Below are 13,303 nucleotides of genomic sequence, written 5' to 3' on the forward strand. Positions count from 1 at the left end.
ACATTCTGGTTGCTGACCATCAATTCTTCCGCTTCTAGGTAGAGAGAATTGAGTTTGTCCACAATAGCTTTCAGCGTTGCCTTTGTCACAACCATGTTGTAATTATTCATGAAACGTTCAGGTCGTCGTATGTCCCAAAGTTGAGAACTTTAATGTAGCGGCCGTAATTTATTCAAAAATCTGTGCAGCCTGGATCTGCACCGACCGCCGCACTAGGGGGTTTCCTAATTTGTCTTGAACGCAACACTGTCTGCCTGATGGTACAAATTTCTCCTTGGTTGCACAACAGCATTGGTTCTCTGTTAAACGAACAGAAACGTGTCACAATCGGCAATAATACGCACATTCAATATGGCCGATAAACTTACACTTAGGAATATGTCACGTTAAGAAAGTCAATACTCCTTAAATCATACAAAAACAGTATTACGCCATTTAACTTACACAATTTACACATTCAAATTACGTACCAACTTGTTAGGAGTCCAGGACTGAATTATGGGCACTTTGACGAACTAAGACGTTTCAGCATTTTAATAACTTTAGCTTTCATGTTTTTATAGCTGCACATAATACACTATATTGTTAGCACATAAATATCTACAAAAAACTACATTAGATCCACCACAACTGCAACTACTAAAAAGCCTGCTCACAGCACAGAAAGAAACTGTAAAACGTGGTCAAGACAAGATTGCGACACTAATGACATCACACGCATTGTTACGTCTGGAGATTTCTAACCAATCCTGGCAGACGCTTTGTTACGTCATAGTCAATGAAGTCAGGTTACTGACATCGAACTGGAAACAGGGAAAGAAAGCACATACAAGTAATTTCTCGCTGTAACAGGTACGATGTTTTATTTCACCACGGTATTTACAAGCGTGTTTACAAATAGCCTATATTACCAATGTATATGATATCCGAGGTAATATATATTTCGGAACCCTTGATTTCACAACGAAAAAACGGAAGATGTACAGGTCTGTTATATTGCTATGTAGTTGGGGATTCGTTCTGGAAGAAGGTAGTTGTAAGGAAATTCCAAGTTTTCGTTTCGCTGTTTAATTCCCTCTGTAAAGGCGTCAAGATCTGATTTGTAGGACTCTTGTATGTTTTGGACAGCTTCCTCGGTAAAAAGCTTCTCTGGGTAGTTGCCAATAAACACCTGTGACAGACAAAAATGTTTTTTTAGTTTGTTTAAATTTGTGCCAGGGTTATATAGACAAGGTTATGTCGGTCTATTAGGTCATAGCGATAAATGTAAGTTGTAAATACGATGCTAAAAGTTGATTACAAAAAGTTTAATAGGAAACAATTGCATTAAGAATGAATTGCTTAAAAATGCATTCTATTTTTTATTACACAATGTGTTTTTACTTGAATTAGGCAAAATCTTTTAGCTTAACTTAGGTCCGAAGGCTTAGGACCTAAGCTTTCAAAACCATGTATTTCGAGCCCCAAGTAATTTAACCCCAAATCTAATTGCGCATCAAACAATCGTCTTAACCATTTCTTGACCATTGTTTGTCGATGTGCACAATTTAGGCGGCTTGTTAGGCAAACAGTCATGTAGGCTAGAAACAGTGTGCTGGTTATCAAAAGTTTTTCGTGTTCGCTAATGCGTAATACCCGACGTACGGTAGACTTGTCTTACCTCTTTTTCTGAATAGGTCGAAAGTATAAATGAGAACACAACATACACGATACTTAGTTCCTGGCCAGGCAACGAGTCCAAAATTCTTTTCATTGTTGCCTGAAAATATACGACATTTTTAACCCGAAATGCCATATCATTTTATGTCTCCAAAGTGATGCAAGTTAAATTAATGAGAATTCTTTTAAACTGTAATTGGCTCTTTGCAGTCCCTTCAAGGGTATTTAACATATATGTAAGCAGCAGGGTTTGTAAAACCTCAAGTAGGCCAAAACTTGTTCATCAATTTTTTTCTAATGTTTGTGACAAAATGCAAAAGATTTTCGGTGTTTTATGCGGTTGTGCCACACCAAGCATATACCTCCCCCTTCTTGTGGGGTGGGAGCCTCATTCCTGCTGGCATTGAAGGGATGAACTTGTAGGCGTCAAACTGGCCAAAGTTTACAGCGGCGTGTTGTGCTGAGCTGGTGAACATCACTGTAGTACAGATCTCAATCTATAAAAAACGTAGAAACTCCTAAACACAATTCACATGCTGGCCGCTTTTCAGTCGGTTTTACTAAAATCTAAAAGCAAAATCACTTGCAGATAGTATTCTTTTTTGTAAATATTATTTAAAGAAAACCAACATTTCGGCGCTCCCCAGTTAATATTAAACTTTTTCCCGCCACCTTGGTCTTTGCAAACGTAGATGCATTATTACGTAATATAATCGTGTCTTGTTCTTTTCAAACTGACTGATTTTTGTGAGTTTAGAATTGTTGCAGTTATGGTTTATTACAGTTAACTTAGCCTTCAATCAGTAATAATCAGTAATAGTTATTTTTGTCCGGCAGGTATGTGAAATCATTTAGATAGATTGCTTTCTGAAGTATTCTGTTTGGACAAAAAATGGTGCCTTTATCAAATACCATCGACCTCATTTTGGCAGGTAATATACCATAAAAATATTACATTAGCAACTAGATTAGATTTTGTAGACTATAATACATCTCTAGATGTCTTTTCAGTCCGTTGTTGGTAAATAACAAAATTACCAGTTGTTCTCTTGTTTCTAAGCTGGTAGGCATTCCTCTTGTGTTTGAGTCTTGCCATGCGAAGCCTTCCATTGCAATATCATTTGTCCAATACTGTAGTTCATCATCTTCTTGTATATCCTAATTACAAATCAAGCATGTTTTGAAAATGAGGCATAAACAAATAGTCAAAACTGTCAAAGGTTTGTTGAACTATGTAAAAGGTGACCAGAAATAGGCCATAATGGCTATAGTGTAGCCATCTAACGGTACTCCAGTTTGTTTGGAATAATAGGCTTGTTGGCAATAGTCACTGCGACCTATCTCTTGTCACCAGCTGCACTGATGAGACCTTTTAGTCCGAAACACTGTGCACTGTCTGCAGCTTATATTTTGTTAAACTATGTTTACGATTTTAGTATAGTATGCAACGCTAAACGTACCTGCTATATTAGTCATTAAGCTAAATTCTAACCTACCTTATCACAGTGGTAGTAATAGTTGACAACATTGGCAACGTATTTCTCCATAATCTTCCAAAGTTGGATGGCATCGTCTCTGTAGTAAAAACCTGGAAGGACTTCTGCATCACCAACGCCTAAAAATACAGGTCTTTAAAAACTTATTTCACAACACTAAACATATTGTGAAGATAGGGTAGCCTAAAGCCTGATAATGTAAAATAAAGATATTGTAGAGTGTATAGACGGCGATACTACAGTTTCTACTTCCCTATAGGAATTTGTATACTAGTTTTTACCAACTATGGGGGAACTCCTTTAAACAAACCAAACGCGCTCTAACCTACCGTATTTTTTGATGACTTTCGGAATTATCAGATCCTCAAACTTGAAAGTTTCAAAAACCTTTGCGCCGAGGCCAAGGGCAGCTAAGAGAGAAAATAAATGTCAATAGTATGCGTTGCCTTGTATATGAGTTGGAAGACGAGCGGGGCTTCTTGGATCCCAACTCCATGCCCAATCTAAATTTTTGGATCTCAACTTTTACTGTTTTCGAGTGCGTGTCATAGATGACGAACGTCAGGACGTGTGGATATCCATTTTGGTGTGTGGTCTGACTCATTTGGTAGCCCAGGTTCTCAAATGATGTCGCTTTTTGCGTATGATACATATACCTGATGTGTTTGTGGATGCGAAGTGGACGCAAGCTACAAACCTACACTACGTGAGCGATTCTTCTCATTTTTCTTTTTTTTAATATATTTTGTCATTGTAAGCAGTACTTATTTTGGTTAAAGCGGTTAATTACAATTTCACTTTTCCAAATTTGCGGATTTCGCACTGCATAGAATTTGCCATGTTCAGACATGTTCTGGAGCAATTCATACGTACGGATTGCAATCGCGTTGTTGACTGGACCGCCCTCTGGAAGCAAAGTCTGTCGTCCGTCTGTGTTGATCGAAACTACGTTCTTTAGGTGAGGTCGCAGGAGTTTGTAAATCGGATGACAGCGCGGTAAATCTCGAAACACAGCAATCGCAACGGGTTCCATGATGCCGTGGGTATACAGAAAATGATAAACCCACTGTTAAAGAAAAAGCTTTTATGTACAATATATAATGCATTTTTGTTGCAGTAAAGGTTGGATACTAGATTTTGAATCTCTTGGCATTCGCTATGTGTTTTTTTAACAAATGTGTATGTGCTGATATTACGAAAGGCAATAAATAAGTTTTACAATGAGACCGACTAACACTTTACTAAGCATAGCCTACTTGCAAAAAACGTCCAATAGCAATGCAGAGGTGTATTGCTGCTCTGAACTTGTTTCTTGCAGGATTTATGAGATCTTCAGATCTCTATTACAATCTAATATCTGACTGCAATTTACCTGATGTATGTTGGTTTCTGTGCACTTGTAGTACATCTTGGCTAGCATCCAGTCTTCCTTGCTGTCAGCAGCAGTAAAAAGGTAATCTCTATCTCCAGGGACAAGTTGAATAGCGATCGGTACAAACTTATTGTCCGAATTCACATAGAACATACAGATGGAATTGGCACACTCAATCTGAAAACCGTCGGCAGTCGAGTTTCGGGGAACTCCCGTTAGATACTTGCTACCATCGCTTACGTAGATTTTGCCCGCCTAAAACAGTCAAAAAAGTGAATGGTTTGGTTTATTGTTTTATGCTTCAATTGCTCCCTGTTATATCTATTTCTTTGATGCATGTTGCACAAGTTTAGTTTAGAAGGGTGCTTGAGTAGGTCGCATGGCGGAACAAAATAGCTACAAGCCGTGCCCAATATTTACCCACAATCCTTAAATTTGATTCATGTTTCGTCGTTTCAGTGTAGACAATTAATTGTCCATACATAAGAAATATATACCAGTTTCGCCTAGGCCTGCCTTGTAACACTAACATTCAAGGATTTCTATGGCTAGTGTTCGACTGGAGGAAATGCCTCCAACCAGCACTCTGATTATATTTTCGTTTGCAAAGCCCTGAAAAGATTAGTTTGCAGTATAGTCTTTTTCTGCTTTAGTTTATAGCTGAGATTTTAAACTGATTGGTCTGTGCAATGGCCCTTTCGACCGTTTTTCTGTGTTTATTTAGTGTTTCTATACCTGCATCTCCTCCTGAAGGGTTGCTCCGTTGCTTAACAATTTACTGATGTCATCATTAGTGACGTCAAAGCCCGAGGGCAAATTGTCTTGGCATCGGAAAAAGGCAATTTGACTAACACCATTCAACGTGGATCGGCCCATGCCTTCATCGGTATCCCAGCTAAACAAGCAGTAAGGTTTAAATTTTTTTGGACTTTAATTCCTAATAATTACAGGTTAATAATTTTTTAACAACGCCGTTTTTCGCAACCCTACTTTAAAACATGTAACAAAAATTTCATACTCGTCTGGAACTTTTAGAGAAGTTTCACGGTCGATTTTTTCGTACAGTCGGTGGTAATCCGAAATCTCATCGATAGGGGAGAATACACCTTAACAGTAAATACTAAATTAGGCCTTCAGTACACTTAAATCGGTCTGTGTTTTTTGTAATGTAACACAAACAAAATTGATGATTAATGGCATTCTCAGTTCGACTGGTTGGCAATGAGCGCGTGTTGGTTCTGGACGATTTTTGTATGAGTACAGTCTTACAGCAGTATGACACGGAAAAGGCCCATGTTTAAAGCTGGTGCGTTAAGTTTAATTAAGCTTAGAAACGGTTTTTCGTACTTTGTGGAATTACTCACAAAACTCACGCTTAAACTTTTTAGGTTGTTATCTCAAGCTAAACTATCACTTATGATGGCATGAGCATTTGCCGAAACCAGAGTTGTGAACGGGTCCTGAAAACTGGAGCCCAACTTGAAAGTTCAAGCCCGAAACCCGACCCAAACCCTAATCGTCTTTGGGAAGCCCGTTTAGGCCCGAAAGTTTGATGTACAGGCGTATAAATTAAAGCCACATAACCCCCAAGACCACCAAAACAGTAGATAACTGGTCTTGAACAAGGCGTTTTAGGACTGTTTGACATTAGGTCAGGTCCAGCAACTGGCTACTTGGCTATTTAAATTTATTTAAAACAATTCTTACACATAGTAAAATCATGCCAATAAACAATATTTTCATCCGTTACTTTTATCATTAAACTATATCACTTACCATAAAACTTCTGCACAAGTGCGTTCAATTTTGCCGCTGTTCTTGCATCTTTTCGATTTCTAGTCATCGATTCACTCTGTCTAAAGATTTTTGGGAGTTCATTATATTTTGTGCCATTAATAGAGCGAGGCATACCCCAGCCCATTTCTCCTTTCGCCACACGAGGGCACCATCTAAATCTGGATTGGTGGCGTTCGATTTCTTGTCGACGTTGCGACTTCAGATACGGATTAGTTATGTTTTGTGGCAGGGTTGCTAAAACAAGGAAAATATATGTACTGCGCCGTGGTTCTCTTTGTCTCTCATAAATGTAATGAACTTAAAGTATAACAATCGATTTGAAAAACTTTCTTAATGCGGAGTATTAAAAAAGATTACACTTCAAACCTAAGGTTCGAAAAGCTGGTGGTAAATTTGCCTCCGATGCATTGCTCTATATATGGAAACAGGTACCAAAGAACAAAATTAGTTGATACAAAACTTTGGAATATATATTTTGCCCCTTATTGGCATCATCAGTTTCTTATTCAAATAGAATTTTATATTTCAAAGTTTTATATCGACTAATTTTGTTCTTAGGAATCCGTTTTCATATTTAGCATTGCATTTAGGCAAAACAGCGATCGTCGTTAAAAATGTTGCCTGTCAGGGGGTCGGATACTGCTCACTTCCTTGATTTCCCGAGAGGTAAATTGACATGCTAATAAAAAATAATTCGAGTTTGATTGGTGTGTGAAATTATAGCGGGTTAAGAAAACTTGAAAAATCTGCAAAAGGGTAAACGAATAAAGAAAGTTTGAGAACCTATGGCCTCACATTTCGTATAAATTGAAACAATAGGTTTACACGTACCCTTTCCAGCTACAACTTCATCTTGGTCCTCGATCCAATCATAGATAGGAAATTCAACTTCCTTGCCTTCATATTTCACGATGATGTTGTTGCATAACCATTCGTCGTTGGCACCAGCTTTTTTGAGTTCTATAGCATAAAGTTTAATAAAAAATGTCTACCAAATCGAAAGTATCTAAAACAGTGGTTCTCAAACTTTTTTGACCGCGACCCAAATTTGAGTTTTATGAACATCTCACGACCCAAGCCTCAAACATCAAAAAATGTAACAACTTCGAGGCCACGTTGTCGCCGCATATGAGTCTGCCCATGTCAAAATGGCTGCGGGTTTAACGAGTTCGATTCGACAATACTACATAACACAACACATATTGTGGCTTTGTAGCACCATGGTCATTGATAGAAGTGAATCCCAAATCTAAAAATGTTTCCGTGTACGAATACTTACTCATCCTCAAACGCTAACTGGTACATCTCCACGTTCAGTTTTGCATGATTAACTTTTATTCCCCATGCTATGACGTAACAATCGCCATGTGCGTAACAGCAAAAATCAGAAGGCTTTTGTCAATGATTAGTTCATTTTACTGTGCAACGTGGTCGAGTGAGGGGACTTTACTACTACAACATTAGGTAATTTCGTTTGTGTTTACTTAATGCGGTAATAGTTCGTTTGGACAGAATTGAACCACCATAGCGCGACCCATTTTTTGACCCTGCGCGACCCATACTTTGAGAACCACTGATCTAAAAGGTATATTTATTTATGTATACTGCAATCGAGACAATAATCGTGGTTTTCCTAACTTACTACTGACTATGAATATCAAAAATTAAGCTTACCAATCGATTATCTGATATAGAAAGATGCGCACAAACCCATACTGTTTGTCAGTACAAAATGGCGTGTTTCTATTAATTTGTGATGTTTTGTAAAGTTTAGACTTTCATAGACCGGTGTTCGGCAACCGCCGGGCCTCGACCAACATTTTTCCTGGTAAAGATAAACTCGGTCCTCGATAAAATTTCAGTTTCAAAAACGGCCCGCAGTGCAAAAAAGGTTGCAGACCCCTGACATAGACAACGTGCTCTATGTCTGTTAAACTGTAAACCGAAAATTTGTGGCCCAAATCTACAGTACTTTAAAGCAATGTGTTGTCATGCAAGGCAATTTTCACCAGATGGATTGGGACATACTTTGCGTTGGTCAAATAACCTAGAAGATAATTTTCCCAAATTGTACAAGTTCTCTTTACCTAATACAGTACTTACTGATTCGCAAAATAATAGGCAAACCGACATCTTTTGCTATAATATAAAACGTATTAACTTGTCCCTTCTCAAAATCATCAACAAGAAAATTATCAAGTTTTTTCCACTGGGTGGCGCTACCATCCTGACCGATCAGCATAACCGTGACATCAGCGTCCGTGTTGCTATCTGCATAAGCATCTCCAGTCTGTAAAAACGCATATGTTGGTAGTCAAGAAATTTGTGTTAACTTTCAATTTGACATAATCAATTTAATTGCCATGAAAGTGACTGATTGCAAAAAAATCGGCGGTTTTCATTCAAATAACGGTTTAGGAGGCAGTAACAAAAATTTAGAATTACTGCTCTTAATAGTTGGACCCAGAGAAACACGCCTGTGACACTTAAGATTAGTTACAGCAAGGTGAACAAATTATTAAGATCTACATAGAAAAATTATGGACTTGTGTGAACTAAACAAACAAAGAATTATGGTCTTGTGTGAACTATGTGCTATCGCCTTTCAAACTGCAAAAACGTCATTGTCTTTTCCAAGAAACAATGCTTAACATTTATCAGTGTGACTTACGCGAACTACGATTGTGTATTTGGCATTTAGGTCATTAGCCGTTTTGCTTTGTCTTTTTCCCATCTTTGCAATGTCTTTAAAGAAAAACTCTTTTTAAAAGAAAAAAACACCAATATCAATGTAAAACCAAAAACGAAAAGAAAAACGTTTACGAACTCACAGATTACATGTATCGTATGAGACATTTTTGGTAATGAAGTTAGCTGCTTGTAGGAACGGTTTCTAATTTTTTTCTTTTTTTTCTTAATACAAAATTACCATTAAGCATTTTAAAAAAACATTTGTTTGTATCCCATTTTATTGCGATGTCCTTCTTAAAAGAATCTTAACGCCTACTTCAGTCGCAAAGTTATAACTAGCATTTTTATAGCACTTTACTACTATATTATCACCACAGAAGATGTTAGTAGCTGCTCTCAGTCTATTCTTTTACCTATTTTTTTTATAAAAGTGACGCGTTTACCATTTGCGCATCAGGGATATATGTGAGTAGTTACCCTGATGAAGACAACCTTTATAGGACGTCGAAACGTTGGTACAAAAATGCAATTGCCAGAAAGTTGATACTATACCTGACAGCTACAGCTTATATGAATTGGAACATAAAATGAAAGTACGTTGCATTTTATAATACGACATTCTCACTTCGTGTTACTAAACTTGACTGTTTTTCACAAAATTCGTGCTGCAGGTAGGCTATACCACGCTTTTTGCATGATGCACTGTGCACTTCCTGTAAATTTGAGTGACATTTAAAACAAAATGTCAGCATTATTGATAAAAGACCAAAGGCTGTTGCAACCTTACTGTGCTCAGATTAATTGTGGATGAGTTTGTCCAATCTTTTGCAATATACGCTATGACAAACTCTAAAGGAAATATTATTCGCCGATGACTAACTGAAAACGGAAGGTAATTCAAGTATATTCTAACTTGTGACAACATATGATATGACAGAACTCAATGTCCAACTATTAACAGAAACTAAACAACTCTTGTATGCATTGATTTTGTCCAAGGATTTTTCGCCGCAAATTTAGATACGGGCTTTTTAAGTTACGTACACAGTGAACCCCACGATTCACTACCACGGTCAGTGGCGTATCCAAGGGGGGAGTTTGGGGGTCCGGTTTCGAATCTCGGAAGGATGATTCCGCAAATTCGCCACCTGACTGCATGGGCTGTTTCATCTGACGGCGGGTTGTCACAGACGACAGGACACGGATAAATGCGCTTGACACGTTACTCTCACTGGTCGGCGCTAAAACAAGACTGTCATCACTTGGTTGCTCGAGAATCTGATGTAACGAAGAAACACGACTCTTTGCTTCCAACATTTGCACCTTAACGCTAGGGCGATCCCTAAACAGTTCTTGATCCTGCTCCTCGCCGACAGTATGTGATATGCCGCTCTGCTTCGCCGTCGTCTGGTTCGAAGAAACCGTCTCGTCTCCCTCCACCGAATGCAATTGCGATTTGACCAGCTCCTGCGATAACTCAGCTTGTTGCCCAACGGTCATCGTCTCAGGCGTGGCGTTTTGCTCCACTGAATCGCAGATTTCCGTCGTCTTTTGGTCCAAAGAAACCGTCTTGCTTCTCTTCACAATCTGCAGATCCATTTTTACGACCTCCTGCGATGAGTCTGCTTTAATCGTTTTCATTGCCAGTTCGTGTTCCATTTCACGAATCCTTTCTTCCCTGTTTCGTCTTTTCTGTGCAGCCTCGGCATCGCGTCTTCTTTGCGCAGCCTCTGCATCACGTCTTATCTGTGCAACCTCTGCATCGCATTTTCTCTGTGCAGCCTCGACATCGCGTCTCCACTGCGCAACCTCGGCTTCGTTGTACTCTAGCCCCGCAAGTTCATCAAGTGTCATCTGCTCCTTCACGAACTCGCGTACCTCCTCGTCAACATACGCTAGCTGCTTCCCTAATTCCGCGTACTCCGCCTCAGACATCATTGCCGATCTTACAGGGGTTAGTGTTCAACTTCGCGTTTTTAAGTCAGATCCCGGACGAGCCCCCAGATGTCACGTTCCCGTTTTCACGGGTACGCAAAAGATTGGGACTGACTATGGAAGTTCCTTAACAGCTAACGCTCGTGTACTCTGATCGGCAGCAAAAACTTTCCTTTTACATTTATTCACGTTCAACCACACGTAATCAAAATAACAAACAAACAATCCAGCACTATTTTGCAGTTCTCTCAATTCTATGTTCTATCTCCGTTATGTTATCCTTAAATCGTGAAATAGGGGCTCTTATATCGCCTGCGTAACAATGATGGGGGAAAAGGCGATACATCCCTACAACCATTTCCCATGGATAAAACAACGGACAAGGCAACGGGTAACGGCAACGATAGACTCTAGAGTCTAGACGTACAGAAATTATCCGTGACGCGTTGTAACTGGATCGCAGGATATTGTCATGGGGCGGTCTAGAATATTTGTGACACAGCTGCAGTTTAAGTAAGCTAGATGGCAGCGGCGAAATCAGGAAACTACAAAGCTGTCGCGAAAATTATTTGTTATTTGTAAAATTATTTGTTAGTCGAAAGTTGGATTAGGTTTCGGTCTTGTACCTTCGGGTTAAAGTGCTCGTTTTTAACAAGAAAACGAAATAGGCAACGGGACAATTGAGTGGTAGTTTGACGTGTGAATTACGTATTTAGTTTCGTGGGGTCTAACGTATTTGTGTGGGAAATTTTCCACAGATCTAATGACGTCATTAGGGAAATTCCCAAAATAAAATGTTGGACCCCCCCCCCCCCTTTAAAAATTTCTGGATATGCCCCTGACCACGGTCACATGGGTACCAAGGGGTTCACTAAAAAGTTATGTAAACATATGCATTGTGTGTATGACAGCATACATTATCTAGAACAGTGGATCTCAACCTGCGATACGCAAGTAGCTTTCTGTTATACTTAATTTAGGTCAGATCCAAAATTGTTACCAAACTAATCACCCCTGGTTTTGGACATTTCTTTAAAATTGCCAACTTTGCTGGTTTTCAGAAACATGCAAGCCTTGCCGAGAAAATTAGTCCCGTCCAAATGAGGCAGTGGTGGCCAAACTGCGGCCCGCGGGCCGCATCCGGCCCCCAGTCCTGTTTCATCCGGCCCGACAAACACCTTGCCTGGTTTTTTTCCAAGCACCATATTTACCACTGGGAACAAGCAGTGCAACAGCGCTGGCTGCTACTAGCAATAGCTTGTGGCAAGCGTTGTTATTTTTAGAATAAATGCCCTTGCAGCGTTATTTTTAGAACAGTTTGCCAACCATGACGTATAGCTAACATAGTCTGTATGTGCTCTTTTTCCGTTACGACAAATTTTACGTAAATCTCATTTAATCCGGCCCTCCAGTGGCAAGACAGTTGCAAATTTGGCCCTCTGGTAAAAAAGTTTGGCCACCCCTGAAATAGGGTTTAGGTAGTATGCAGCGAAAATAAAAGTGGTATGCGATCAGCATAAGGTTGAGAACCACTGTTCTAGAATGAACGGTGGTATGGCGCCCTTGCCTGGTTCTACCAACGTTTCCCCAGCGGGCTGTCGCATCTGTTAATAAAGTCTGTAGCCCGTTTTACCTTGCCCAGCCGATTACGACCCTAGCAGTTTGACCATTCCTTAGTTCTACAACACTGACACATATTTAGCCCTAATCAGTGGTGGGATTCAATGTTTTTGTCAGCCGGTTCTATCATAAAAATCATATTTTTCAGCCGGTTTTGTTACAAAAAGTCCATCGACAGTAACCAGTAATGCTAACCGGTTCGCTGATCTCAAAAAAATTCGTGAGACGGTTCTATAGAACCGGTGCGAACCGGCTCAATCCCACCACTGGTCCTAATAGAGTGAAATAAGCTCAACTTAAATCAGTATCGCTTTTTATCATTTTGTGTGGACTGTATCGTTTTTAGTTTGCATTAAAAGAGCCGCGCTAAACGCTAGAATGTAATTTACGGACCAAGTATCGTGCTGTTTCTGCTTTGGGCACTTGCGTTTATAGAGTTTTCTATTGGCTCTGAGTGTTACTTAACAATTCAAATTTTGTTTAACCCTCAACGGCGTAAACATAATATTGACTATAACTTTTATGCATTAAAGCAGTTAAAAAGCAGTGATAACCAAGTCGCCACGAACTTTAATTTTCTACGAATCGGCAGCGACTGCAATTAATTTACAATGGGTTTGAATCAGGAAATAAGCTTGATCAAAACAATGACTGTGTGCAAACTGACGTACGCCATGTGAATGATTGATTCACAACAACAATCTAAATACTGCAGATAGTTTTGCGCATAATA

General features: G+C 39.3%; 1 protein-coding gene across 2 annotated transcripts; it reads right to left on the reverse strand.

The window, feature by feature from the left end:
• Nucleotides 1-233: 233 nt before the first annotated feature.
• LOC145234108 (allene oxide synthase-lipoxygenase protein-like) lies at nucleotides 234-9,109 on the reverse strand. Of its 2 annotated transcripts, XM_080098884.1 has the most exons (15): nucleotides 8,996-9,108; nucleotides 8,428-8,614; nucleotides 7,156-7,284; nucleotides 6,304-6,558; nucleotides 5,546-5,633; nucleotides 5,263-5,422; nucleotides 4,528-4,782; nucleotides 4,029-4,221; nucleotides 3,485-3,565; nucleotides 3,156-3,274; nucleotides 2,698-2,817; nucleotides 2,022-2,156; nucleotides 1,661-1,759; nucleotides 471-1,171; nucleotides 234-299 (listed from the first exon to the last, which is right to left on the reverse strand). In XM_080098884.1, the coding sequence occupies exons 1-14, from the start codon at nucleotides 9,056-9,058 to the stop codon at nucleotides 992-994; spliced, it is 2,064 nt and encodes a 687-aa protein (XP_079955010.1). In that variant the 5' UTR covers nucleotides 9,059-9,108; the 3' UTR covers nucleotides 234-299; nucleotides 471-991. The 2 variants fall into 2 exon arrangements, with proteins under 2 accessions (XP_079955010.1, XP_079955011.1); XM_080098885.1 differs by lacking the exon at nucleotides 3,485-3,565 and having other exon boundaries at nucleotides 8,996-9,109.
• Between the last annotated feature and the right edge of the window lie 4,194 nt (nucleotides 9,110-13,303).

This window comes from Phallusia mammillata, chromosome 6, assembly GCF_965637545.1.
Source record: "Phallusia mammillata chromosome 6, kaPhaMamm4.hap1.1, whole genome shotgun sequence".
NCBI classification, from domain to species: Eukaryota; Metazoa; Chordata; class Ascidiacea; order Phlebobranchia; family Ascidiidae; genus Phallusia; species Phallusia mammillata.

What these genes read in the sequence shown, in the direction of transcription:
- LOC145234108 (XM_080098884.1), bottom strand. Translation starts at nt 9,058, where the DNA reads ATGGGAAAAAGACAAAGCAAAACGGCTAATGACCTAAATGCCAAATAC. An exon ending in CAGAAACCAACATACATCAG is followed by an intron (nt 4,222 to 4,527) that starts GTAAATTGCAGT and finishes TTTCTTTAACAG; the next exon opens with TGGGTTTATCATTTTCTGTA. An exon ending in TAGAAACAAGAGAACAACTG is followed by an intron (nt 2,157 to 2,697) that starts GTAATTTTGTTA and finishes CGTTTTTTATAG; the next exon opens with ATTGAGATCTGTACTACAGT.